Below are 26,182 nucleotides of genomic sequence, written 5' to 3'. Positions count from 1 at the left end.
TAGCTTTTGGTAACTATTTAGTGTTCATTCACAGTAGTAATCTTATTCTAAAAATAAAAGGCAAAGGCATGAACATTTAGACTCATGGTTGGTAAGCCAGCACATGCCCTCGGTGCCACACGTGCCAACAGTCATTTAGTTCACCAAAGCACCATCAAAGTGTCACGTACATCTTGGCTCTGCTAGGTGACATAAAAGCACAAGCTTTTGTTATTCTTTCAGGAAGCTATTTATGTATATTATGAGTCATGCTTTCTGAAACGGTGTCCTTTCATCCCCTCTTTTAAAAATTAGAAATATCAGGAGATCCTAGTGAACCTGTGGCACTCTCCACACTCTGATCGTTGGAAAAGATAAGTGGTATTAATCATATCAACTTCTTTGAGTCGACTTGAATTCCCAGATTCATCCCATCAGACGCATAGGGGAAGAAGGGAAGCTATGGAGGCTTCAAAGAGCAGGCCAGGATTTTTTCCTGGTGGGTGACCTCAGTTAGGGCTGCGCTTTCAGGGCGCCAGGCATTCACCTCCTTTTGGTTGAGTTCAGAGGGACCGAGTGTTCAATGCCTAAAACAACCCACTCCTGGCCCCTGCCCAAAGCCACACGCAGCCTTGTGTGCGGCGGGAGCAGCCCCAGCCGCGGGGAGGGCGGGCGGGCAGAGGGGTTTGGTTTCTACCCGGACCAGGTGCTACAGGCCGCCGGGAAGGGCGGGAGCCGGGCAGCCCCAGGCGCCGGCGGAACGCTGGTCCCCCCCTCGCTAACCGCAGCTGTCGGTACTTATTTCGGCTGGCATGGCAGATGCCGTGCTCTCCCGCTGGGACAGCCTAGGGCCAGCGACCCATTCCATAGCGCAGCGACCGCTCCCGACAGCAACCGCTGCCGCCTGAGGAACGACAGGAGATAGGTGCATGCGCCTCTGAAGGGCTGGGTAGAGCCCTCTTAAGATGGCGGCACGGGCTGGACGGCGGAGCTCGCCGCTCCCAAGATGGCGGCAGCACAAAAACGCCCTTCTGGGAGGGGGCACAAAATGGCGCGCCGCGAGGTCCCCTTTCCTCAGAAGGGTGTCCGCCCGCCTGGCCGGCAGTGGAGGCCGACCCCGCGCTTGCAGTGCGACCTCGCCGTGGTGCTGCCCGGCGCGGGGGCAAGGGTGGTAGGGTTAGCGGCACCGGAGGCGGGCGGGAGGGCGGCGCTAGGCACTGGCGGGGCAGCCGCTGTCGCCGTTGCGGTGCGCCGCTGAGGTGCGAGGGCCCCTGACAGAGTGCGGCCGCAGGGCCATGGCGGGCGTGGGGCGGCGGCTGCGGGCCATGCCGACCGAGCCCCGGCTCTGAGGGGGCGCTCCTCGCCGCCGCGCTCGCCCCGCTGCGGGCCGGGCACCGGCCTCCCGCCGCCTCCCGGCGCTCCTGCCCGCCTGCCCTCGGCCGCCCTTCGCGGGCCGCGGCCCGGGCGGCGTTCGCCCCCCCCCCCCCCCGCCCCTTCCCGCCGCGGAGATGGCGTCGGGGCTGCGCGCCGCCGGTTTCCCCCCCTGGAAGCAGCACATCGCGGCGGAGCTGCGGCGGCGGGACCGGCTGCAGCGGCAGGCCTTCGAGGAGATCATCGGGCAGTGTAAGTGGGTCGTGCGGGGTCAAGGCCGAGAGGCGCTTTTCTTTCCCGTTCCTCCTCGGAAAGTGGGAAAAATGTGGCGGTAAAGGGCGCCCGAGGCCTCGCGTGTGTCGCTTTAAAAAGACTGGTTGGGAGATGTTTGTTAAAACTGAGAAAAGTTAGGGTTTCTACATTATTGAGGAAAATAAGTAGTTGCTTGTCTCAGTTTCCTCATGGGCTAAACCAAGTTTGTGCTGTGGACAGTGATTGAATGTCTAAATTGTGTGCACGCTTCCCGCTCAGCTGTTTGTGGAATCGAGAACAATAGTGCTATTGATCATGTTCATGATCTGTTTTAAAATTTGGAGCTATTCAGGGGCCAGCACTTTCCATCCAGCACTTACTTGCCCGTCCCTCTCCTGCCTCAACTGTGACAGGAGTGAATGGAAGTGGAGGAGTCACCTAACGCTGCTGGCTCACACACTGTTGTGCTGTATGTTATGGGGGGAAAGCAAACAAACCTCGGCAGGGCTGTGTGCAGTGTTGGATGTGACCGGTTCTCTGGCAGGTCTGTCTTCCTTGTTGCTATCAGCTCAGTTTGAACTTTGAACTCCTTCTGTTTTAGTAGATAGCAAAACACTTGACCAGCTTCTCTATTAAACTTTCATAAGACCAGTCCCACACAGCATCTGGATTAATGAGGAATTCTTAGAGTTGTAGCTGAATACTGCCTTAGCCTGCTGACATCAGAGGAGCGCGTGCTTATGTGGAGGCTTACGTAATGTTTGGTTGTGTCAGAATAATTAAAGATACTAGATCTTAGCTGGTAGAAGAAGAGGGTGGGAATCTGGTTTTGCTTTTTGGTTATCTTCTTAATTGCACTTTTTGCCCCTTCAGATAACAAGCTACTAGAGAAGTCGGACCTTCATGCGGTGCTGGCTGATAAGCTTCAAGCAGAAAAATACGACATGCAGAGCAGACACGAGATCAGGTATTTAAAATTCCTTTTCAGTCAGTTGACTGTCATGCACACTGTAAACTAAACCATTGTTTGATGCATTACATAAAGAACTAGATTACTACAGTAACTTGGAATAAAACAAACTGGGAAATCTGTTGAAATAAAAATAAATTATAACTCTAAAAATGTGATAAAGTTACAATATGTTTACAGTATACAGTGCAGAAAGATCTGACCAAGTTTTGGACAGAAGTTAATTTATCACAAACTCAAGGTATGGAGGTGGACCAGAATGAGCTTCTGATCTGTTTGCCTTGTAATGCTTATAATGTTTGCCTGGTGTTAGTTCCTAATGATTATGACTCTTGAAATTGTCTGATTTTAAAAGCATTGCAGGGAGAAACTGATGTCTTAGTTTCTTTCAATCTGTGTTATCATGTAGAAGGGGAGAATGGAGAAAATCATGATTGTGAAGTGTCAGTCCTAAATAAGCACCGTATGCTAAAAAGAACGTGTCTTCTGCCTACTTTTAGCAGGATTTTTTCAGGAAACTTCCTCTCTAACCTGGGAATAGCACTCTAGTGCAGCAGGCAGGGGTCATTGCCTTACTCTGTTGGCATTTGAATCCACAGCAAACCAAGTGTGTCCTTTGGACAGCATGTAAATCCCCGCAGGTAAAGGCTGTTGCGTTCTGCTCTTGGTCTAACTGAAGAAAAGGCAGGGCAGTAGCTCAGAATTTCCTACTTCTGTAGGAATTGCTTCCTCTATTGAAGCTCTTTTTGCTATATAATGCAAAACTGTATATGCGTGTCCAATTGGCATACAAAACAAATAAATATAGTTAAGGCTATTGTGTAATATTACTAGTAAGGAAAGAAGAACTCCTGATTTTACAGGAATTGCAGGCAAAACATCAGCATTTGGCCAGCAGGCTGGAGTTAACACCCATGTGAAAGTTCTCAAAAGCTTTCTGGTGACTGCAGTTGTCTTGAACCATCTTTTAGTTTATGGGAATCTGATTCTCGTTGAACATCTACTCTAAGAGATGAGGCTGGAGTAGACGAGGGTGAGAAGAAAGGCACAGAAACAGCATCTTCAAAGTAAATACTAAGCTGAACTCTGATACTGTCCTCAGTATATGAGAGTTTTTTGAAACAGAATGAATTCCCTAATGCTAGATAGCTGAGGAAAAACGCTTTTACTTACCTTAAGGCCAAGGAGGAATATCTAGTTCTGGCTGTAGAGGTATGCACGACCAGAGTTATAGGACATGTTGGGTATTACCACAGGACTTGGCTTCCTGTCTGTTTGGACAGAGTTTTTTGGAAATGCAGTGTCTTCTAATACAGCATTAGTTCAGTGAGATGTTGTTTGGTTGGTTGTTTTTTGAGAGCAGCATAAAGTTATTGATACCACTGTGAGACCTTTCAGCTTCTGAATGCATTATCTGTTTCTCATTGGGCTGTTATAACACAGAATGACTGCAGAAACAGATGCTTGTTCTGTTTGTCTGGCATAATAGTGATGAACTTAAAATTATTATTTTTAAAAGCTGTAATTTATAATATAACTGTTAACTTGCTCAAAGTCTCTGTGTGTGATATGTATATGTATGTATATGCTTTTAAAAAACTGACTTCTGTTCCTGTCTCTGTACTTTCAAAGACATGAGTGATAAACGTTACAATCATAGTTGTTTGGGGGGTGGTATGTGTGTTCTTCCGGTGTGTAGAAATTCCAGATTGTCACAGTAGAACTGTGTTGTAAAAGACAATTAAAAAAACACCCCAAAACCTTTACACAATAAGACTAGAACATAGTTGGGGCAACGGAGAAGTGACTTGTAATGCCTGGGAATATATCCTTGGTTCCCTGGCTTTTAGTTCTGTGCCCTGTATTATGCTGTCTCCATATGTCTAGCATCTTCAAGGTCCACCAGCTCCCTCCAAAACAAATTTGAGGTGATAAAATATTTGTAATTCTTCCAGAATTTGGAGAATGTACTTTTAAGACTCAGTTGTCTTCATGCAAATTTAAGCAAAGGCTAGTTATCTTTCATTTGCATTTGAATTCTATTTTATAAATGTACAAAAAGGTGAATTGAGTCCTCAGTAAATTTAATTTTCCAGTACTATATAAGGGCATTTTGTTTGGTGAGAAGTGTGTTGTGGGAGAGTTAGCTGTGGTTTAGTTTGTTATGAATGACCTGTATCTCTGATGTAGTACAGAAAATTCAAGGGAGTTTGATTTTAGACTAACTGGTCAAAGGCACAGGAGCAATTTCGTTCTAGTTTGTGACATCTCTTCTTCCTCTCTCTCAAACTCCAGTCCAGGACATGATGGCACATGGAATGATGCTCAGTTGCAGGAACTGGCACAGCTGAAGATAAAGCATCAAGAGGAGCTGACAGAGCTGCATAAGAAACGTGGCGAGGTTAGAAAGTCCTCTCGTGTTCTGCACGGTTGTCCTGGTTTCGGCAGGGATAGAGTTAATTTCCTTCCTAGTAGCTGGTACAGTGCTGTGTTTTGGATTTAGGGTGAGAACAATGTTGATAACACACCAGTGTTTTAGTTGTTGCTAGGTAGTGCTTACACTAGTCAAGGACTTTTCAGCTTCCCATGCTCTGCCAACTGGGAGGGCTGCAGGTGCATGGGGGGCTGGGAGGGGAGCACAGCCAGGACAGCTGACCCCAACTGGCCAAAGGGATATTCCACACCATATGACATAATGCTCAGCATATAAAGCTGGGGGAAGAAGAAGGAAGGGGGGGAACGTTCAGAGTGATGGCATTTGTCTTCCCAAGTAATCATTACGCGTGATGGAGCCCTGCTTTCCTGGAGATGGCTGAACGCCTGCCTGCTGATGGGAAGTAGTGAATGAATTCCTTGTTTTGCTTTGCTTGCGTGTGCAGCTTTTGCTTTACCTATTAAACTGTCTTTATCTCAACCCATGAGTTTTCTCACTTTTGCCCTTCCGATTCTCTCCCCCATCCCACTGGGGAGGAGTGAGTGAACGGCTGTGTGGTGCTTAGTTGCCGACTGAGGTTAAACCACGACAGTGGTCCATACGTGGCCCTTTGTGACCATGACCTTAATTTTACCAAGTTTATTCATCATCATTTTTTCCTCATTTCATGTACAGCCTTTTTAAGCTCCCCATGTTGATGATTAAAATAAACCAGAGAGAGTTGGTCTTTAAAACTGACAGCCAGGAGATAAGAGCTTATATTGTCAGCATAGCATGATTTTTAAGAAGTGCTTAATTTTGTGCTTCATGAATAGGTTTTTAACTGTATTTATTAGAGGAGGAAGGAACTGATCCAGTTTAGAGCTACGCATGACCACTAGTTCTACATTGAAAAGATTTTGAATGAGTGAGAGAATAGGTGGCTGTGTGTGGTTTCATTTGTCTCTCTCGCTTTGCAGGACCACTGCTATAAAAGAGTGGACAAAATAAACAAGCACAAGCAAAGGTTGAAGGTGCCATGGTATTAGACTGAAAAGGGAGTACTGGTTCTGCCATGTAGATGCAGCAGGGAGCCCAGGAGTCCTGTAAACTATGAGACTTGAGCTTGGAAGAGAGGAAAAGCCGCCATCTTTTTTTGGTGGTTTTTTTAATTTTGTTTTTTGATGGGAAGATGTGGAGGCTTCATCGGCAGAATTGGGGTTTTTAAAAACCACAGCAGTGGATTGAATAAGTCCAGGAGCTAGTACCTGAATGGTACTGCAGACTTTTATAGGGAGAAGGTGGGAATGACCTGGAAAATGTTACAATGCTCCTTTTGATCACACCTCACTGGAGCTGTGGAGAAGCTCCAGTGTCAGTAATTCCAAGCTTTTCAAAGAGGAGACAGCTTTCTACACGAGGTATGCACTGACTAGTCAAAGCAGTGAAGATTCCTTCTTTCCCCCCAACCTGGTATCCTAAGCCATCTACGCAGGCAGGCACTCTTCTTAAAACTCTGTCTTCCTTCTCCCTGGGCAGCCCAGGCTCTGCACGCTGTGGGGCTTGCTGCTGCTCGCTGACCAGGCCTCTGCCCCTCTATTTCCTGTGCACTGCAGAGACTCCACCAGCAACTAACTTTGTGGGAAAACTCCTCATGAAACCTGTGTTTATAGTATGTGAGCCACATGTCTCCTGTAATGGCTGTCCTGGCTGTAACAGGAAGATTTGTTGCTTGGTTGTTAGCACTCATGTGCTGGTTTACTTACTTGGCAATTTTTAGTTTCTGTATTGATTTTTCCGCGACTTCAAAAAATAAAATTTCTTCCTAATACGCATTCTGTTTGATGTGACTTTATTAAAGAAACTTTTTGAGGGAAGGGAGTGAGATATCAAAGGACAATAACTTTTTGACAACTCATATTTGAAAGTAGATTCCCTGATTTAATGACCTGTGTGATAGGTGCAGCAAACAGATCTGTATAGAAAGCTCTGAAAGAAGACCTGAAAGGTATGCTTCCTGCTTGTGATGTTAGACTGGTCTGTACTCTCGCTGGTTGCTGCTGAGTGTGTGTTATCCAGCTGGCATCCCTGCATTTTGTAATGTAATTTTCTCCTCTCCCTAGTTGGCCCAGTCTGTAATTGATCTGAATAACCAAATGCAGCAGAAGGACAAAGAGATGCAGATGAATGAAGCAAAGTGAGTAGGAACTGTTTCATCTGTGTGGTTGATATGAGACCCAGACTTCTGATCGAGTTATTTATTAGTGTTGTAATATTCTCTAGGAGTCCTAGCCATGGGCTAAAAATTCCTTTGTTAAGCATTGTACAAATAGCATAGTGCTGGATGGTATAGGTCCCAAAGGAGATCTTCATTGTTTTGTGTATTTTGTTGCCGTTCCAGGATTGCAGAGTATTTGCAAAAGATCTCTGAACTGGAAACAGAGTGCCAGGAATTGCGTAGCAAACTGCAAGATCTTGAGCGAGCTAATCAGACACTGAAAGATGAATATGATGCTCTCCAGATCACCTTCAATGCCTTGGAGGAGAAACTGAGGAAAACAACTGAAGACAACCAGGAGCTGGTCTCACGTTGGATGGCAGAGAAAGCACAAGAAGCCAATCGTTTGAATGCAGAAAATGAAAAGGATTCAAGGTGAGATTGATGACCCCTATTTGATAAACTACTTCACAATATATTTTTGAATACTTATGAGTGCATAGAATAAAACCAGATTTAGTTTTGGTATTTGTATTCTTGCACAACACAGTGAGAGTCCAGAACTTCTTGTTCCTTCTTTTGGCCAACACAGATGGATGCTCTGTGAAAACATTCCTGTCTTTTAAATGAATAAAACATGTTCTTTTGTTTCTTGAGCAACATCTAACTACGGCCTAAAGATCATAAATCAGATAGGAACTGGGATTTTTTGCTGGTATTAGATTTGGACTTCTATTGTTTGTATTGCATCTTGATACTACTTCTAGTTTTATCCTTTTTTTGACTTAACCAATTTAAGTGCATTTTGCATTCTGCTAAAAGGAGAAGCTGCCATGAGACTGAACTATGTATAACTTGCAAAAATAAGTTTGTACTTTTTTTCCCTTTTTTTCTTCTGAATTGCTTCAGCTTACTTGCCAACTAATAATACTTGGAGACTAAGGAGCTATAAGACAAGTCTCATAGTACTTGGCAGTTTTGTATTATCTTTACTAACGTAATCATTATTTTTGCAAGTTCTTGCACTCCGAGCAAATCCACATTCATATGGGTCATAAAGGGCTGTAGGTACACTTTGCCTTATTGCCTCACTCAATTGATCTTGTCCTTTGCTATTCACAGTAAGAAAACTGCCTCTCCTGCACTGAGTATTTTGAAAAGCAGGATAAAATTAGGGCAGGGGTCTGATTTTTTTTTTTTTTTTTTTTTTAATTTAATCTTATGAAGCCCATCGAAACTGCGCAGGGTAACCTTTGGAATGGGATTAAGGAAGGTTTTTTCGAATAACCTTGTTTTCCTCTTCTTAGGAGACGACAAGCCAGACTGCAGAAGGAGCTAGCAGAAGCTGCCAAAGAACCCCTGCCTGTTGAACCGTAAGCAGTCTTGATTTACAGTCTCCTTCATCACTTCATGCTTCAGTTTTATGCAGATGCATGACAAATGGTATCTTTGTTATTTCTAAATTTGGTGATGTAGAGGAGTGTTTAAACTTTGGTGTAAAGTCAAAAATGCACAGTAACTTTCCCTACTTGAACTTCCAGAAGAAGGAGCTATGTTATGACTAAAAATAGATGCTTGGACTGAAAGTTCCAAGAATGGTTCATACAGTGAATATATATTCTTATCTCAGCATGAAAACATTTGTTATTTGGTGCCTTTGGTCTTTAAAATAGTTCTTTAATCGTGGAGCAATGTACTCTTGAGATGCCTACATTTTTAAGTGTTAGACTACAAATAGCTATGATCAAGGATTTCCTGTAGGAACAGGTACTGAGCGAGTTAAGGTGGGTGAAAGTGATCACTTCCATACTGGGAGAGACTTATTCTGTAGGAAAAAAATAGATAGATGTGGAGTTACTTTTCCTGGCAAGCCAGAGATAAATATCGCTAGTCTCTTGTTCTTTTCAGCAGCAGCACATGGATATTCATTGCTATGTTTACTCCTGGGTGGTATTTAATCAGCTGACTGAAGTGGGCAGTTGATGGTATAGATGCTTTGCACCAGATTGATAAGGTTATTGGCACTTGTGTTAACCAAATCCAGAAAAACTACACCTGCTGCATTGTTACTGGAAACAGCTGAGACAGTCCTCAGAGCACAGTGCCAGAGCAGAGTGCAGGCTTTCTCTTGATATCTGTTATCTTTGTATTAGTATCATGTAATCACGTTAGGTCTCTGTGCTGCATGTCCTTGCACATGATAGGAGCAATGCATCTGCTCTGGAAGAGGGCCCATGCAAAAGTTTGGGGTAGGTAGGAGGAGCATGTGTAAGGGGAGTATGAGAGAGCTTGTAGCATTTGGAAGGAAAATTGAAACTGCAATTAACAATACAACTAGATAGCACAATTTGCTTTGCATTTTTTTTTTAAGAAATGTTTAAATGCTTCCATTCCCTTAGCTTACTGAGGTGTGACTCTCCATGATAAGATTACTGCTGAGCTCTGTGTCACAGGCTAGTGGACAGTCCCAAGCCAGAGGGCAGTCTTCCCAGCTGTTGTGGTTTGACACCAGCTTGTAAGAATAGTGATGTCCCTTTTGTCCATGTTATTTGATGTAAACGCACACAGAGTATCTTAGAATATTAAACTCTTCAATAAATAACGTTGCACTGGAAGGGGAAATACACATGTAATGTCTGTGGCCACTTTCCCTGTTAAGTTTCTTCCTCTCCATTACCCAAAGCGAGACCTTCCTATCTTAGAGCTGAGCTCAGGGGTAGCTGTAGCACAACTTGAATATTTTACTTCCTGTTGTGGTGGGGATGATGGTCTCAGTGTTTCATAAATTGATGAGAGACACTGAGAAGTGGAAAGGAAGCCTGTTTAAAAAAAAAAAAAACCCTAGAAAATAATTGCTTCTGTAAATTACTCAAACTCTGCTTCACAGATGTTTTTGATTTTGTAATTTTAGAGTTTGTATTGTATAAATGTGCTGCTTACTGAAGGGGAAAATTGCAGCATTTCAAGGAGTGTGCCCTGGTGTTTATATTCACTTCAAAAGTATGTTAAGTTAACATGGAAAGTTTTTTGCTACATACAATTTTAATAGCTCAAACTTTGTATTCAAAAAAAGAAATACCAGCAGAACTTGATAGTGTTTTATTGAAATATCAGCCTGATACTTTCAATCAGAGTATATATTTTCCATAGCCTTTTCATATATACTGTCCTCCAAAATCTTAGAACTTAAAGTGCAGCTATAATCTGAAATGAGAGATTAAAAATGGTCCCATCCTCTTCAATCCTTTTGCAGCTGAGTGTTATCTGATGGCAGGAATTGGTTTATTCCTACTTAAATGCTGAATTTAAACTTCCTGTTCAGTCGAATGGCATCAGGTTGATAGAGTGTGTTTAAAAAATAGTTTGTCTTGCAAAATCAGCAGTAGAGGAAAAATCATCATTGAAGGAAAAAATACTAGACTGTCAGAGCCCATGATGACTAATGGGGGAAAAACCTTTTAGCATTAGCTGAGTAGTTTAGCTGGATTAATTTATGGTATATATATTGGAACCTCACACTTCTGTTCAGTTGTACACCAACACTTTAATGAAGTGTACCAAAACATCCCTCGTACTTAATGGAGCAGCACCTGAAGTACAGCAGTATAGAAAGTATCCAGATGTCTTTGAATTTTCCTTTTTCATCCACACCAAACTTGTGCTTTTTTTAATACTTCGTTGTTTCTGAACAGCAAAAAAGGTGCTGTGAAAATAGGATATCACCTATATTTGGGGTTGCTATAATAGCTCATGTTTTTGCTGTTCTGTGAACTATATTTGCTGGAACAGTTATTCTGTAGCAAAGTCTTGCTCAGATGTGATAGGTCCTTAAATGCTGTATGTAGTGCTGCAAGCTGAAATATAATGCTGGTAGTAAAGAGAATCTGGAAAGGATGCCTGTCAACATAAATATGGGGGGTGGGGGGAGATCCAACCCTTTGTCAGTGAAGAGTGTAACTGGCAGCTGGAAAGAAAAAAAACCTGAAATTTAGGTGCTGCATGTACTTGTTTTCAGACATTGTATGTTGAATGTAGTATCTCTGGCAGTGACAGATCAGTCTGGGTTATCTGGATCTACCTACATGTTACTACAACTAAGTAAACCTAGATGCAGGTTGGGCGCAAACACCGACAGACCCCTGGAACAGTGTCTTCCATTCAGTTCATATACATCAGTGGGTGGTTTCCATAGGAAGCTCTGGCTGATTGAAAATGAGGTGTTTTCTCTCACTTCAGCAGGGATGATGATATTGAAGTGCTTGCAGATGAAACCTCTGACACAGCTGAGGAGACATCTCCAGTGCGAGCTGTCAGCCGAACATCCAGGTTTGTAGACCAAGAGATTTTTGTGTTATGTCATTGAGGAAGAACAAGGGATGTAAGAGTTGGAACAATGTTGGGAATGTTACTTACAGTTTTTACTTGCCTTTAGCTGGAACACGGTTTAGAACTTCCACCAGAGCAGTATAAAACTTATGTGCTGTGTTCTCTGTTACCATGCTCTAGATATGCTCTGTTTTTCCTTTGCAGTTTTAAATAAATTAAACTAGTGTCTGAAAAATCTGTGTCTAATCTTAAAAACAAAGATTTAAAAGCAAAATAGACAATAAAATGGGTATTGCAGTGCCTGTTGTATTATGTCTCTGTTACTATACAAGATATCAATGTGACTTTACAAATAGCTGCATTTTTTGATTTAGCTGAAATGCTGAAAATATCTTCACCTAGATTAAATGCATCTTTTTCTTCCTCTAAAATAGCAGTGAGTGGAAAGTAAAGAGGTAGCTACATAAGAACATGGATTAATTTGGTTGAAACTTCAGACTTAGCAGATTGTTATATCTAAAACCAGTAATTCACAGGGTGGAGGTTGAGGGAAATTGAAGAAACTTCACTCACAAATTATATTCTGAGTTGTAGTTACTGGTGACTTTTGAACTGATGCCTGCCTTTGGTGTTTTCTGTCTTCGGACTGGGTCTGCAGGGGAGGGAGTCTTTCCAGAGACTTGTTGCTATGAAATGTGTTTGTATTGATCTTTATGTGGAGAAGCTATTCACAAGGTTTAAACCTGTCCTCCCCTCCTTCAGTAAGCGACTCTCCCAGCCAGCTGGAGGCCTTCTGGATTCTATCACTAATATCTTTGGGTAGGTTAGAACACTTTCACCTCTTTGTTTTGTATATTGGTTTCAATGTACACCAAAATCTTGGTGATGCAGGGAATACAAACAAATAATTTCAGCCTTTCTTCTAGCTTCTGCCTTTTTTTTTTTTTTTCTTCTTTTGTTCTTCTCAACTTCCTGTTTCTTCCATCTTGCCGTGTGCTGACCTCTGACCTTTCCCTCCAGTCTGTCTGAGTCTCCCCTTTTGGGACATCAATCTTCTGATGCTGCCAGGTGAAAACATTATCCGCTCTTAGTCCAGCATGTAAATGTATTCCATTGAAGTAACATGGAACCCAGCTGCATTATCCTGATTAGATTTCAAATGTTGATAACACTGGCTAGAAACTGTCTACAGTTAGAGAGGCAATGAGCCCCTCTTTGTGGAGAGAATACATGGGGTTTGCTCTTACTTTCCACTGCACTTTGCTCCTTTAATAGGGTTATTTAAAATAAGTTGTTGGGTTCTGTGCTTAGTATCCACAGTGGAGCCAGTCCTTCTAAGTCAAGCTCTGCATTAGATGGACGGTCTTTGCTTAAATGGTGCAGCCTGAGCTTTTGAATGGAGCATTTTGCTGCCTGGGATGTAGTGCTGGAAATGGTGTTGAGTCTCCCTAGACATAATGATGGAATTGCAGTCTCTCCTGCTGAACTCAGCTGCAGTCATTCCCATGTTTCTCTTTCCTATTAAAAAAAAAAAAAGACTGCTCCAAAATGAGGTCAGTAGTCAGTTCAGGTAACTTATCTGGCAGACTATGAAATATCTAAAGCCACAAGTGGATGTAGTGTTATATGACAAATGTAACTTTTGAAAGATGGGATAAAAGAAAGTTAAAAACTCCTTCCCCCATTTTTTTAATCACTGTACCGTGTAGTTGAGTGACAGGTACAGATCTGGATGAACTCAAGAGAAACAGCCTTCACTTCCCATTTGAAAATATTTGTACTTTGTTTCGTCTCAGGAGGCGTTCTTTGTCCTCGTTCCCTGCTCCCCAGGATAATGTAGAGCCACATTCAGGTGCCAGTAAAGAAGTGAGAGTGCCCACTACTGCCATATGTGTCTTTGTAAGTATAGAAGGAATTCTCAGTTTTACCATTCCTTTTACTGTCTTTGGAGGAAGTGAATCCTATCTGTGTGGGAACTGATCTCCTGAAACTCTTTCTAGTAACATTGCTAAACAAGAAGGAATTCTTGATTTGGTAGCATAGTTCATCCCATTTAATTCTTAGCCCAAATGCTGCTCAGAGCCAATGTGCTTGATGTCTGTCTTACTGAGGTCAATGATGACTAGTAAAAGGTCTGAGGGCACAGGGGAATTACACTCCATTACCCTCTTGGCTCCCAGCAGTCCCTGTTCTGTCATGCCATAGTAGAGCTATGATTGAGGAAGAGATTGCTGACAGTCTGGGATTAATTCAGTTCCAGTTCTCCACAGTGAAGGGAGTTGTGGCACTGAATGTCATCCAACAGAACTAGTTAAGAGGAGCTCATGGTAGTGGGGTGTCTTCATTTGTCGTGTGTGATCTAAAGTTTTCAAGCTGAGACCTCCTTTATGTGTTGTTTTGGCCTCACAAGGCCAAACTTAAATTTCTGTGAAGGGCTTTGCCTTCTGAATGAAAGATATTGTAAATTGTCTTGTAATGCAGCTACTTGATTGAACATTCCTCTTGAGCCTTCTCAGGCACTCCAATGCTGGATGTAGATATTTCATGGGTATGAAATGACTTCTTTTTTTTCATCCAGAGTAAGAGTGGCTCACTGCAGCATGGAGGCTTGTGTATTCCTGGCCTGCCCTGTTACCATCTTCTCTAGAGGAAGTCATGGGGTGGAAGGAGTAGCAACGTTACCTTAAGTGAGAATAGGGTCATAACTTAAGTGACAGCCTGGAACTGGCTTGAATAGGGAGCATCAGAGGAGGTGTTCATGGCTGCAGTATGTGTTGCAGCCTCTCTCCTTCTCTGGCTATGTACAGCAAGCACAGTTGATCAACAGATATAATCCTGGCTAATGTCATCATAAAGGGTATTGCAAAGCTATGTATGTGAGGTTTTCAAGAACCATGTGGAAGGTTATGTTGGTTTTGCCTTTCTCTTGATCTTCTGTAATGCCATCTGAACTTCCAAGAGCAGTGCAGCCTGTCTTCCCCATATGGAGGGGCAAACCACAGTAGACTATGCTGACCCCTAGTCTTGGCAACGTGGAGAATGCTGCCCGATTCCAATTCCCCATCTTGCAGCAGGAGTAGGAGCAGCTGCAGTAGTAAGCCTGTCAGACTGGCAGTATGGAGGTGATGTGTGGTTAGCACTGCAATATTAGAAGGAAAAAGACCCTACTCATTTCATGGGAATCCATATGTTCCTTCTGGAGATGATCTGTGTTATGTTTCAGCTCCGGTGTTTGGAGCCCAGGTGGAGTGTGAGGACATGTCTAGGTCCAGCAGAGCATTCGAGGAATGAATGCAAGGACTGTGCCAGAGGTTTGGCAGATACAGGGGGCACAGGGTCACTTCTGGAGAGATGAGTAGAACAGGCTTGGGAAGGCGGAGAAGGTAGTCACTTCAGCCATCATTCTTGGGCATAGTTTCTAGGCAAGACCTTTGACCAGTTTTGTTCTGAATGGCTCTTCTGCACTTGTAGAAAGATCAGATTTGAAGTGTGATGACCCCTAAATATGAGCTGGCAGACCAAGTTCAAGCAACAAGTTCCAGAAAAATACAAGTTTCCAGAAAAACTGATTTTTGAAAGAGCAGTTACTGAAAATACTTAAAAACGAATGCAGCAAATGAATTAAGAATGTGGTACTAATACTGTGTGGGTAAGTAGTATAAAGCTGTGAAATTAACGGGGGGGGGGGGAAAGGAAGGAATCTTAACCTTCTCATAGGTTTTAAAAGGTTAAGAATCGCTATTAAGTGGCCAACTCAAACTTCAAAACATTAGGCTGTGAGAAAGCAAGGGTGCAGGGGTGTCACTGCACCTGCAGATAGGAACCACAGCTTAAGCCCAAGTTCTCTGTGAGAGAAGGTGCTGTCACAGCTGTGCTGGTACTACTTAATCACCAATATAAAGTAGCATTATTGCAAATACACTAAATGAATGCAGTTAATATGTTATGCTGTTTTCTAGCAGACTTTCCTAACTCAAGCCTGACTTGAGTGTTCTGTGGTTGCATGAACTAATTGGATCATGTTCCATGGCTGGCCCTAAATGGAGAAATGAAAAGTTAGTTTCCTTCTACAGCATATCACCTGTTACTGTGTTCTGTCCTTTCCTTAATTTTTTTCTGGTGTAACTTAAAAGCCTTACCTTATAAAGCCTAAAGTTATGAAGCATTGTAAGGCTTCTGGCAGTTTACCATCACTGTTGAGTCCTTGCTAGTGTTTTTCTTTATGTGCTTTTGTTTTTTTTCTATAGATATGGATCAGTCTTTTTGCTCTGTTTGTATACCATCAACCATAGTAGAGTTTCAGTCTGTGGCTTTGTTTCCTATATACTGCTGAAAGATCTACAGTTGTGGTTCTGTATAACCTTTAAGTTCTATAGCTTTCTAATCTGTGTTTTTTTGGGTCTATGCTAATTCCATTTTGGGTGGCTGTTCTGTTCCTCCCACTCCTCAGGATGCACATGATGGGGAGGTGAATGCAGTGCAGTTCAGCCCTGGCTCCCGGTTACTAGCAACAGGAGGCATGGACCGGAGGGTTAAGCTTTGGGAAGTCTTGGGAGGTAAACTTTTTTGCATTGGGGTATGGCGGGATGCTAAACAAACTCGTATTATAGTTCACTTTGTGTCAGCTTCTGTTCTAATCCATTGCTTAAGTTTTGTTCATCTTTCTCTGTACAGATAGGTGTGAGCCCAAAGGTTCCCTCTCTGGTAGCAATGCTGGGATTACAAGCATAGAATTTGATAGTGCTGTGAGTATCTGTGCAATACCCACTGTTTGTGATTGGGAATAAAATAATTGAATTATGTTGTGCTTTTGCTATCAATTGCCATTCTAACACTTTTCAAAAAGTTACCTAAGAAATGAGTTAAAATACTTAGGAGAGTAACTGCAAATAGTTAAAAATTGTACGAAGATCTTTATTTGTTATGCTGCAGTCTAATTCTCATCTTTGCTTTGCAATTCAGAAGATGATATGCAGCTCAGACATTGGCTATTATGGGCTATTATGATAACATTACAATAAAATACACTAGGCTTTGTCTAAAGTAAGAAATTAGTCTTTAGGTTCCCACTAAAGCTGGCATAACAGCACAAAAGAGGCAAATACACTGAGGCTTTATTTCTGTGAAGTTTATTTCCATAAGTGCTCTGCTGAAGTCTGTGATGAATAGTAAAAGGTCTGATTATCCGAAGACTTGCACTTCCATGACCTTTTCTCCCAGCAGTTTCTCACCAGTCATGGCACAGTAATGGTGTGGCTGGCAGAGTGTTTGCTGACAGTTTGTGATGTGTTCAGTTCATGTTAACCTGAAGTATCGGAGACATGACTGGGATCAGCATCCAACAGTCTACTTGAAGGAGTTTGAGGTCTTGGGATTGTTACAGCTGGACATGTGATCTGACTTTTCTGCTGAGACCTCTCCCGTAACACAATGCTTTACTGCATAGACAGTAGACCAAAGCTGACATTTCTTCCATTTGGTGGTTCTATGTGCTAAACTTTATTGATACACACCCAAAAGGACCCTTCCTTTGGACACTGACCAGCTCATTAGAGATTTGCTGGCACTGTTAATCTGCAGGAGAAACTAGTTCTGATTTTTGCAAGCTGCTTGAACACATTTGAGGTGAGAACTGCCTGAGGTGACATGCTAATGGACTTTAAGGATTCAGGAAAGTCTTTTGAGATGGACAGGAGTGCAATCATGAATCTTGTGGTGTCCATTCTCCATCATGGATGACTTGGAAGAGCCCTAAACCTAAAGCCACGAACAAGTCAATTTATTTCTCCTTGGACAGATTTAGTTTTTGGAATCTTAGTTTAAAATGTTAGAATTGTAATGAAAATTGCAAGAATTGGGCTAATTCCACTCTAAGGCCTATCTAAGCAGTGGGGGTAGACGATGCAGGGCTTTTTCCCTGTGAAAAATCAAAAAAGAGGGGAAAAAACCCACAATAGATGAGGGTAAACTAGAACCTGTTTCCTCACTGCAGCAGAAGGGAAAGGAGAATGTCCTTTCTTGTCTAGTTATTGTTATTCCTTTTATCTGTAGTCCTTATTCTACAAATCACTGTCACATTTTGATGAGAAGAAAAAGCCGTAGCCTTTTTCAAAGTTGTTACACTAGCTTTCCTTACTAGTATGTGCTACTGTGTTTTTGGTTTTGTTCTTTTTCTCCCTTGGCAATAGAGCACTAATACGGTTTTAATGATTTATTGGAAATACTTTTGAGTTTAAATTGCATATTGACTTGCAGAAGTAGTTTTAAATTAATCTCGTATTCGCAGGGTTCTTACCTCTTAGCAGCTTCAAATGACTTTGCCAGCAGAATCTGGACAGTTGATGACAATCGATTACGGGTGAGTCTCTTGAAGGCAAAGTAGTGCTCAGGCTGTTTCTGCCTTGTATTTCCAGTTTTATCCAATGGGGACATGGCAATTTTGGAAGTTGGGCATTGACAGACACTTTCAATAATTCTTTTTGTTAACAGGATCTTTATTTCTATTAAGGGTCTTCGCAAGACCTAAAATACAGTATTGGTCTCTGCACAGCCTTGCAGGGAACTCCAGTTACTGCATATTTTCACAATACAGCCCCCCTGCTAGCAAAACCTTACCACATAAACCCAATACACTTTAGCATCCCCCTCTGTGGAAATATAAATGCTTCTTACAGCTTATGGAGAACCACTTCAATGTTTTACACTCAATCCAAGGAGGGGACTGCTGAAGAAAGGTTTGCAGAAGACAGGGATTTTTTGGTTTAAGTCAGGAGCAGCGTTCTTGAAAAGGAGCCCTTTGCCTAGCTGTTAAAGGCAGCAAGCCTAAAAGTGTTTGGCTTTATTCTCAATGTCTTTTGAAAGATTCCTCCTCTCCTCTCAACTCCTTTGTACTCACATTCTTCTCCAACACTTAGCTCTAGCTTTAAGAAGGATTCACCTTTGACCAAAATAAAAGTTTCTTTTCGGCTTTCTAAGGGGCTTTTTTTTTTGTCATTCCTGTGTACCCTTTTCCTCAACTTTTTATTTTAGGAAGATGCTACTTTGTTCTGAACCTTCTGACATTTCACATGTCAGTTATAACCTACAGTTGCATTGTAATTCACTGGGCAGTTCTCAGTGTGAAGATGTCAGGTCTCAATTTAGGAAAGTGAAGAATATCAGTTCTTTTGCAGCTTCTGTTTGGCTGCAAAACCTACTATTGAATGTAAATTATAGTGAATAAAAGTTTAGCAGACTATAGATTACTCGCTACAAAAAGTTAGTTATCTCTGCATACATCCACCTGGCTTCACACTATCTTCTTGTAATTTTTTGGTGTCCTTGGTGACTACCAGCTTTGGGTGAGTGCGTTCACTGAGATAAAATAGTGCATTCTTTGTTTCGAGTGGGTGGTATGGATTTGTCATGGCTTGCACATGAGCAGGCGGCAGTAAAATCATGGTAAATTTTGCCACAAACTCCCTACTTAAATGCAAATATCTGTATGTAATGACTGCAGGAAGAGCAGAAGAGATGCAGAGTGAAAGCTTAGATCCTCCTTTGTGGAGTTTGTGTCCTTTATGGGATGATTCGTTCTTTCAGACTTTGTGTTGTGTATCACGTTTGCTTTTTTCCAAACTTCGCTCCCATTCCTTTCTATTATTAAGGGGTTTTCTTTTGTATTTCCCAAGCCCAGATTGCTTTGTGTAATTTGATAGTCCTTTGAGTATTTAAAAAAAAATCTAACTATATGCCAAAGTTTTCTCTCTTGTTTTTCACAATTCTTACTTCAGTCATTCATCATCTGTTTTGTGATTTAGTATGTAAATATTCAGCAATTTGAAGTGAATGTGGTTCATGTTCTTCTCAGCCCCACAGAGCCTCCCCCTGCAGTTACAGAAACTGCTGCAGGGAGTTTTTCTGAAATCTCTGGCTGTCTCAGCTTTCAGGCTTGAAGATGTAACAACAGTTGAGACTAGATGCCCTGTTGTATCCTTGAGAGAAGCTCATTATAAAAACCTGAAGGCACAATTTCCATTTTCAGCATGCTTTAACCCCTTCTCGTTGCTCGTGCAAGGCTGTGTTGCAGTTGCTGGCTGTCCATGAAATGTAGGTGTATGGAGTGTTGAGGAAGAGAACTCGCAGGTTCCCTGAGTAGCTAGAGAAACTGCAGCCAAAGGTGACCTGTGTCTTCCAGCTTCAGGCTGAACTCTGTGGTACTTAACACTCCTACTCATGGTTAATCTCTGTTTAACTATAGTAGATTTTTTTTTTCCTCCAAGCAATGCAGTAGACATGCAAATTATGATTTAAGATTGTCTTTGAGTTGTTAAATAGCAGGGCTAGTAAGCCTTGAGGAAAAGGGAGCAAGTGGAACTGTGCAATTTTACCGTGTAAATCTCTTGTCCTCAGCACACCCTGACAGGTCACAGTGGTAAAGTTCTGTCAGCCAAGTTCTTGTTGGACAATGCACGCATTGTTTCGGGAAGTCATGACCGGACCCTCAAGCTCTGGGACCTCCGCAGCAAAGTTTGTAAGGAAACCTAACTTCTGTCTTTCATCCATGTTCTGTGCTTCTACTGAATGTAAATGGAAGTCTGACATCAGTCAGATTATTTCATCTTCCAGCAAAAACTAGCAGCCATGCCATCTTCTGTTGTTATTCAAGTAATCGGATTCTTTCTGCCTGTTACATGAAGTAAGAATAAGAAATCGTGTGTATGCGGAAGCACTGTTAATGCTATGACATTAACAGCAGCTGTATTCCCTGAGTGTTTTTTGTTTACCAGTCTGGGGGTGGGTATTTTAGTCTTCCACTAAAAACTTGGAGCCAGGTCAGAGTTTTTAACTCTGTGGTGGATGGAAATGTCTCTTGGAAATGTACCAAAATTTCGACATCTCAAATGAAGGAAATGATAGTATCCAGATTTTTGTTTGGGAGAAACCCCTTATTTCTCCTATTGATGGCTCTTAAACCTGCTTGCACTGAGAGATAAGTTGAAATTCAAGGTTACCTTGATACCTGGACTGCAAACATAGGTCAAGGAGACAGTTTCATGTTGTTTAACAGTAGCAAATTATAGCTGCCTAAATATGAAGTGGAAGTAAAGCAGCTGTCATGGGAGCACTTAAAGGGATATTAGCCACAGCAAAGGCGATTGAGAAGGGCAGAGAGGTTGTTGAAGACTTAAATCGGGATTATTCAAAGACAGAGTTTGTCTGCCCTGTGGCACTCCTTGGACACTGCTCTGTGTGGCCACTGTGTGTGTGTGGTATAGTGATTATTTTCTGTCTCTGTTTTCATCAGTTTGTACAGTATAAATATCAGTGTGTCACCACTGGTTTATTCTTTTTAGGTATAAAAACAGTGTTTGCAGGATCTAGCTGCAATGACATCGTATGTACTGAGCAATGTGTAATGAGTGGACATTTTGATAAGAAAATTCGTTTCTGGGACATCAGGTAAAACTATTGTAAGAGAGCTTATAGCGTAGGAATGGTTATGGGATTGCTGTCCGAGTATAATCTGAACTAGGGAACTCTTATTCCTGAGCTTGGGAGCTAATGAGACTGTTTTAAGAGTTGCAGAAGGCCACTGAAAGAGACTTTTGTTACTACTTTTATACTGTTTGGTGGTTTGGGATTTTTTTGGGGGGATGCCGTTTCTTTTCTGAAAAGGCAGTCTGCTTTCTTGTAAATATTTTGCATTGGTCAGTACTTGCCATTCTAGATGTTACTTAGTTTTTCAGAGCGTGGGGTTGTGAGGAAAGTAGTGTCTAACTATTGGCTGGAAATGTTATCCACAAAGTGAGATCTAGCTTGGGAAAGAATCAAAATGTGAGAATAAACCAGTAATCCTTTTTCTCCTCTTCTTCCACATTGGGACAAGTCAAAGTTTTGATGCAGTGGTTTGGCTTCTGGACCTTGGTTTACTCTTTTTTCTTTCTCTGCTCTTTTTTTTTTTTTCTTTTTGTCTTTAGGACTGAAAGCATAGTAAAAGAACTGGAGCTGCTTGGAAGAATCACAGCTCTGGACCTGAACTCAGAGCGAACAGAGCTTTTGACTTGTTCCCGTGATGATCTACTGAAGATCATTGATCTGCGGGTTAGTGCTGTCAAGCAGACATTCAGGTGGGTGTGTTTTCCACAAGAACATTATGAATTTCAGAACTTTGGAGTGCAGATTGCCCTCAGTATTGGGAGTGTTTTTCAGTATCTCCATGGAGAGAGCAGTCTCCTGACTTTTCTACATGGGTAGCGAAGTTCTCTAGAGTCTAACTGCAAAGATCTACTCTGGTGGATCTTTTCATTTACCTCTTTAAAGAAGATAGCTTGGCTTAGAAGTCTTTGGCCTAAAGGAAAGAATTTCTTCAGATGTGATTGAGAGGAGGGTGTATGAGAAATGTAAATTGTGATAAAGGGATACTGGATCTTATTCCGAACCATGTAGAAATCCTTACCATGCTCTTTAGTGAGAACGTGGAAGTCCATCTTATAAATGAATTTACAGTTATCTGATTCTAACTTTTCAGCGCCCAGGGATTCAAATGTGGCTCTGACTGGACGAGAGTTGTGTTCAGGTAAGGTCAGATATAAGCAAGATATCTGATAAATCTTTCCCCAGCAAAAGTGAGTGATTCCTGATGCTTGGCTGTATTGTCCCCATTTACAGCTAGAAAAACTGGGGCAGAGTTTATGATTTACCCAAGGTTACCTCTTGGTCAAGACAGAGTGTATCTGTAGATGTTGATCCAATGTCTTGGAAACTTTCTGATTTCAAAGTGCTTTCACCTCTTAGTGTTAGCAGCTGGTAACACATAACTCTTAAGACTATTTAATGCTAAGTTGCTTGCTTAGGAAGTTGCAGGTGGAATGATGATGTGTGCTGATAAATTGCTGACTTGAAAATTGTTCTCTGCCTTCTGCACCTTCTCTGATCTCATAGCCCTGATGGTAACTATGTGGCTGCTGGTTCAGCCGATGGAGCCCTCTACATTTGGAATGTGCTCACTGGGAAATTGGAGAGGATGCTTGCAAAGCATCACAGGTGAGGGGAAGCTGGCCATATACTCTAAAGCGGGGATCTGGGTTGTGAATCTTGCTGAGGTATGAAAGAATTGTAGTTATACAGCTTTGCAACTTATTGGTGTGTGAGAATTTTTAATATGCAAATTCTTTGTGGATTCATGGCAGCATTCTCTAGATTGAATTAAGGTTAGGTTTGTTATTGTTCAACTTCTTAAACTGAGATATGATTCTAATAAAGTACATTTAATACATTCTGAAGAAACTGTCTCTCTCTTAGGCTTATTAAAAGCCCGAGTCTCTTGAGAGCTGAGAAGGTGCTTTTTCTTTGATAGAGTACTGTAATATTTCATTCCAGTGTTAAGTGCTGTTGTGGAATTCAGCTTTTTTGTAAACTTATACCTGGCTTCCATTTCAGTTCTTCTATCAATGCAGTTGCATGGTCACCAGCGGGTGCCCATGTGGTCAGTGTGGACAAAGGAAACAAGGCTGTCCTGTGGTCTGAATTTTGACTGGACGGAGGGTGAAAGGCAGAGCGTCCAGCGCCTCTGTGTGTATGGTGGTGCTGGTCTGTGGCTGAACAGAATGGAGACCCGAGCCCAGATCCATCCTGAGTTGGGATAATAACAAGCGCGTGGGCTTCACTTTCCAGAGGAAAGTTCTAAAGCAATGGAGAAGGAGCCTGAGTCAGAGACTTCTTATGGCCCTAACTGCACTGTGGCACTCGGACTCAGCAAGGGATTAGCTGTTTTGGATGGAGAATGCTACTTAGTCATGCCTTTACATGCAGTATCTATGCACCAAGTGGAGCTGAAGATACTAGCGGGATTCCTCACCAGACAGCTGTGCCAAATACCCCGTCACACAAATGTATCTACAGCACTTCTGAGTTGGAAATGTTGGAAAGAAGTTACTGTGTATGCTGACTTAATACACGTCCTGTCTCCTGTGTTCTGTTCTTGTGGCCTAGTTCAGGCATGGGGTGAGAAGATCCTGAAACATGGACAGGTCCTGGGCAGTCTGAAGTGTTGGAACAGCTTTTAAAGAGTCTCCCATGGCTCTGGCAGCTCTGCCTTTGAGTTATCAGCTCAATTCAGATCTGCTCTGGTCCTGACACAGGTTCTCCAGCACTGTCATGTGAACTCTTCGTATTACTTCCACCTGTTGTTAAGGCAATGGTCTGTTCTTCAGGACTTCTGCACCCTTTTGTTAAAATGCCCTTCAACAGCTTGAGTATCACAAAATAGGAGATTTTTAATCTTTTTATTCCACAGGCAGTTTGGTTACTGGGTGTGAGGAGAGAGAAGTTCAACTTCTGTTGTGCTGCTGTGATAAGGAATGTAGTCATACTGTGACTTCAGTACCAGAATATAGATGTTTGGTCCCTTTTTCTGTTCATCCGTCCTGTCCTGGCGGCTGTCAGTAGAACACAGGGGAGCAGTCGGGTTAAATCCCAAATCCATTGTTCTGGTGCTGGCAATTCCAGGCCACTTGCCCCTTTCTTGAGCACACGTGCAATATTCCTGTTTGCGCTGGAGCCCGCTCTGTGCTACGGAGCAGTGTCTTGGCTCTGTCCCTGTTTAAGCATCCAAAACCATGATGTGGCTGGGTGTGAGCTACCTGGCATAACTTTATCCAGCCAAACCTTCCACATCGTCTAGGCCTCAAGGCAAGCCACCAGCGTTTTATTGCCTTTTTATTTGCACTTTATTTTCTTCTTTCCCGATAGTGTTTTACTAAGGAAGTGTGTTCTTTGGAGGGGCTGGATTAGGGGGCAGCTGCTATAACAGGCATCTCTCTAACCTAGCCTTTTGTTCAGACACTTTCTGCAGAGGGGAATTAGAGTATATGGGGCAAAGTTTTTATTTATTCAGCTGCCCATAAGAACTTGATTGTAAATAAACCTGTGTTCTGCTTTTAAAACCCCACAATGCTCCGATTCATTTATTTGTGTGTCTGTGTGTGAGATCTTGTTGTGAATGAGCGAAGAGGGGAACCCGAAATGTGTTTTCCTGTGCTGATTTCCTGATGAATTGTGGATTTGTATTCAGCCGCATTGTGAGATTTGGTGTGGAGGGGGAAAGAGGATAATGCTCTTAGCTTGAAGCTGGACATCTGGCAGATACAACCTGGTCTTGCCCTGTCTCAGGAATACTGCCTTGAGACTGAAGGAAGTCTTACCGCGTCGAACAAGTGCCTCTGTCTTTGAAAGGTTGATGTATTCTTGGATGTTTTGGATAAATTACTGAATTGAGGAAATCAGTATCTGTATTTCAGACACTGCTGAAAATAGAAGGCTTTTTCTGCTGTGATACTTCGACTGCTACCTTTTTAAGTTTTTAAGCCATTAATAGGAGTCACACGTTTCTTTAAAAACACGAAAACCCTTCTTGAAGATAATGCTCTGGTTCCTACTTCAGAGTAATAAAGCAAAGCCTTCAGCTGTTTAATGTACAAATCTCATACATAACTAAGAGCCATCACTGACCACCTTCCTGTTTTCATAAGAAAAGAAGCCTTCTGTCCAGCTCTTGGAAATGAGAACTGTAGCAAAAACGAAAAGATTCACATTGGCATTCTGAAGCATTTCTAAAGGCAAGATATTTTTTTCTTCCTCCTGTTGCTGTGGCAGAAGGTCCTTCTTGAAAAGGCACCTAGCAAGAGCCCGGGTGACCTTGGTCACTGTGGAAAAGCAGATCACTAAATGACAAGTCAGCATGATGAAGGATTATTGGGAGATTAATGTAATAAAAACTCTGCAGGCTCTGCTGAGGAGGATCAGAATGGGTTTAGGATGTTTATAATTTAGGCTGCTCTACTTGTGTGTTTCTACAACGTGGACACATATCTTACACAAAGGGCTTTGTTTTGCCTGTGATGTTGTTAGGAAGTAGGTTAATAATACTCGAGGATAATGCCTAACTAGCTAAGAACTTAAGCATTTTAGATTAAAGTTCCTTACGACCAAGGTAGGTAGGAAATTCTAGTGACCAATTTTAGCTTTTTCTGCTATAATTGGTTTATTTACTTCTATTGCCCCCTTTTCTGCTTCAATCTGCAGAGGGAAGAAGAGGTGGCTGTCGCACTGTTTCTCTGCTAAAGGTGGAGCTGCCCTTCAAGTGGTTTTGTGGGGTGGGGTGGGCATCTTTCTCTGGACATAAGGGTTCATTAGGAAGCACGTGTTATGGAGAAGCTGCTTCCAAGCTCCCCGAAGATGTTCGCAGTGGTGCATGTATCGACACCTCCCAGGCCCTCAGAGGAGCAGCAGGTGTACCAGCAGTGGCAGCAGCACAAACTCCTAACAAAACCAGCTTTCTCCTTTTTGCTTTTGCACTGTGTGACTGAATAGGATGTGTTGACTTTGTGGGTTAGTTTCTGGGCTCTCTTCCCTACTTCCTACAACCAGGATCTGGCTTTCCTTCAGCAACACAGGCACATGTGAATTTCTGTGTTTTAGGGCTGGCTGGTTTGTGTTTGCCAGAGTTGGTTAAACAGAGTAGTGATTAAGCTTTCCAAATAATCCACCTCCAATTAATAAAATGTTGCTGGAATTTGGAAAATGCTGAAAGAGCTGAGGAACACTGGTTCTGTGTTCATTTTTTTGGAATAATTTGTGTACCCAGGCCACTATTCAGGCAAATGTTGGTGTT

At 42.3% G+C, this 26,182-nt stretch overlaps 1 protein-coding gene and 2 non-coding genes across 9 annotated transcripts; all 3 read left to right on the top strand.

The window, feature by feature from the left end:
• The first annotated feature begins 1,487 nt into the window (after nucleotides 1–1,487).
• On the top strand, nucleotides 1,488–24,463 carry ATG16L1 (autophagy related 16 like 1). 7 transcript variants are annotated; one of them, XM_076341683.1, is made up of 19 exons: nucleotides 1,488–1,602; nucleotides 2,476–2,569; nucleotides 4,868–4,973; nucleotides 7,109–7,182; nucleotides 7,387–7,638; nucleotides 8,511–8,576; nucleotides 11,443–11,529; nucleotides 12,292–12,348; nucleotides 12,550–12,597; nucleotides 13,326–13,428; nucleotides 15,980–16,085; nucleotides 16,204–16,274; nucleotides 17,816–17,887; nucleotides 19,921–20,041; nucleotides 20,865–20,970; nucleotides 21,489–21,638; nucleotides 22,040–22,087; nucleotides 22,453–22,554; nucleotides 22,951–24,463. In XM_076341683.1, the coding sequence occupies exons 1-19, from the start codon at nucleotides 1,488–1,490 to the stop codon at nucleotides 23,042–23,044; spliced, it is 1,872 nt and encodes a 623-aa protein (XP_076197798.1). In that variant the 3' UTR covers nucleotides 23,045–24,463. The 7 variants fall into 7 exon arrangements, with proteins under 7 accessions (XP_076197798.1, XP_076197797.1, XP_076197801.1 ...); XM_076341682.1 differs by having other exon boundaries at nucleotides 11,440–11,529; XM_076341686.1 differs by lacking the exon at nucleotides 12,550–12,597.
• LOC143162646 (small Cajal body-specific RNA 6) lies at nucleotides 13,640–13,910 on the top strand. The gene has a single exon (XR_012995737.1).
• Nucleotides 16,683–16,945, top strand: LOC143162647 (small Cajal body-specific RNA 6). Its single transcript, XR_012995738.1, has one exon.
• Nucleotides 24,464–26,182: the final 1,719 nt, after the last annotated feature.

Source organism: Aptenodytes patagonicus, chromosome 6, assembly GCF_965638725.1.
Source record: "Aptenodytes patagonicus chromosome 6, bAptPat1.pri.cur, whole genome shotgun sequence".
NCBI lineage: Eukaryota > Metazoa > Chordata > Aves > Sphenisciformes > Spheniscidae > Aptenodytes > Aptenodytes patagonicus.
Note: the sequence above shows the minus strand (reverse complement) of the source record. Positions and strands in the feature narration are given on the sequence as shown.

Coding starts and splice junctions, on each gene's coding strand:
- ATG16L1 (XM_076341682.1), top strand. CDS start 1,488: ATGGCGTCGGGGCTGCGCGCCGCCGGTTTCCCCCCCTGGAAGCAGCAC. Junction 17,888..19,920: donor TTGATGACAATCGATTACGG/GTGAGTCTCTTG, acceptor TCTTGTCCTCAG/CACACCCTGACAGGTCACAG. Junction 22,555..22,950: donor ATGCTTGCAAAGCATCACAG/GTGAGGGGAAGC, acceptor CTTCCATTTCAG/TTCTTCTATCAATGCAGTTG.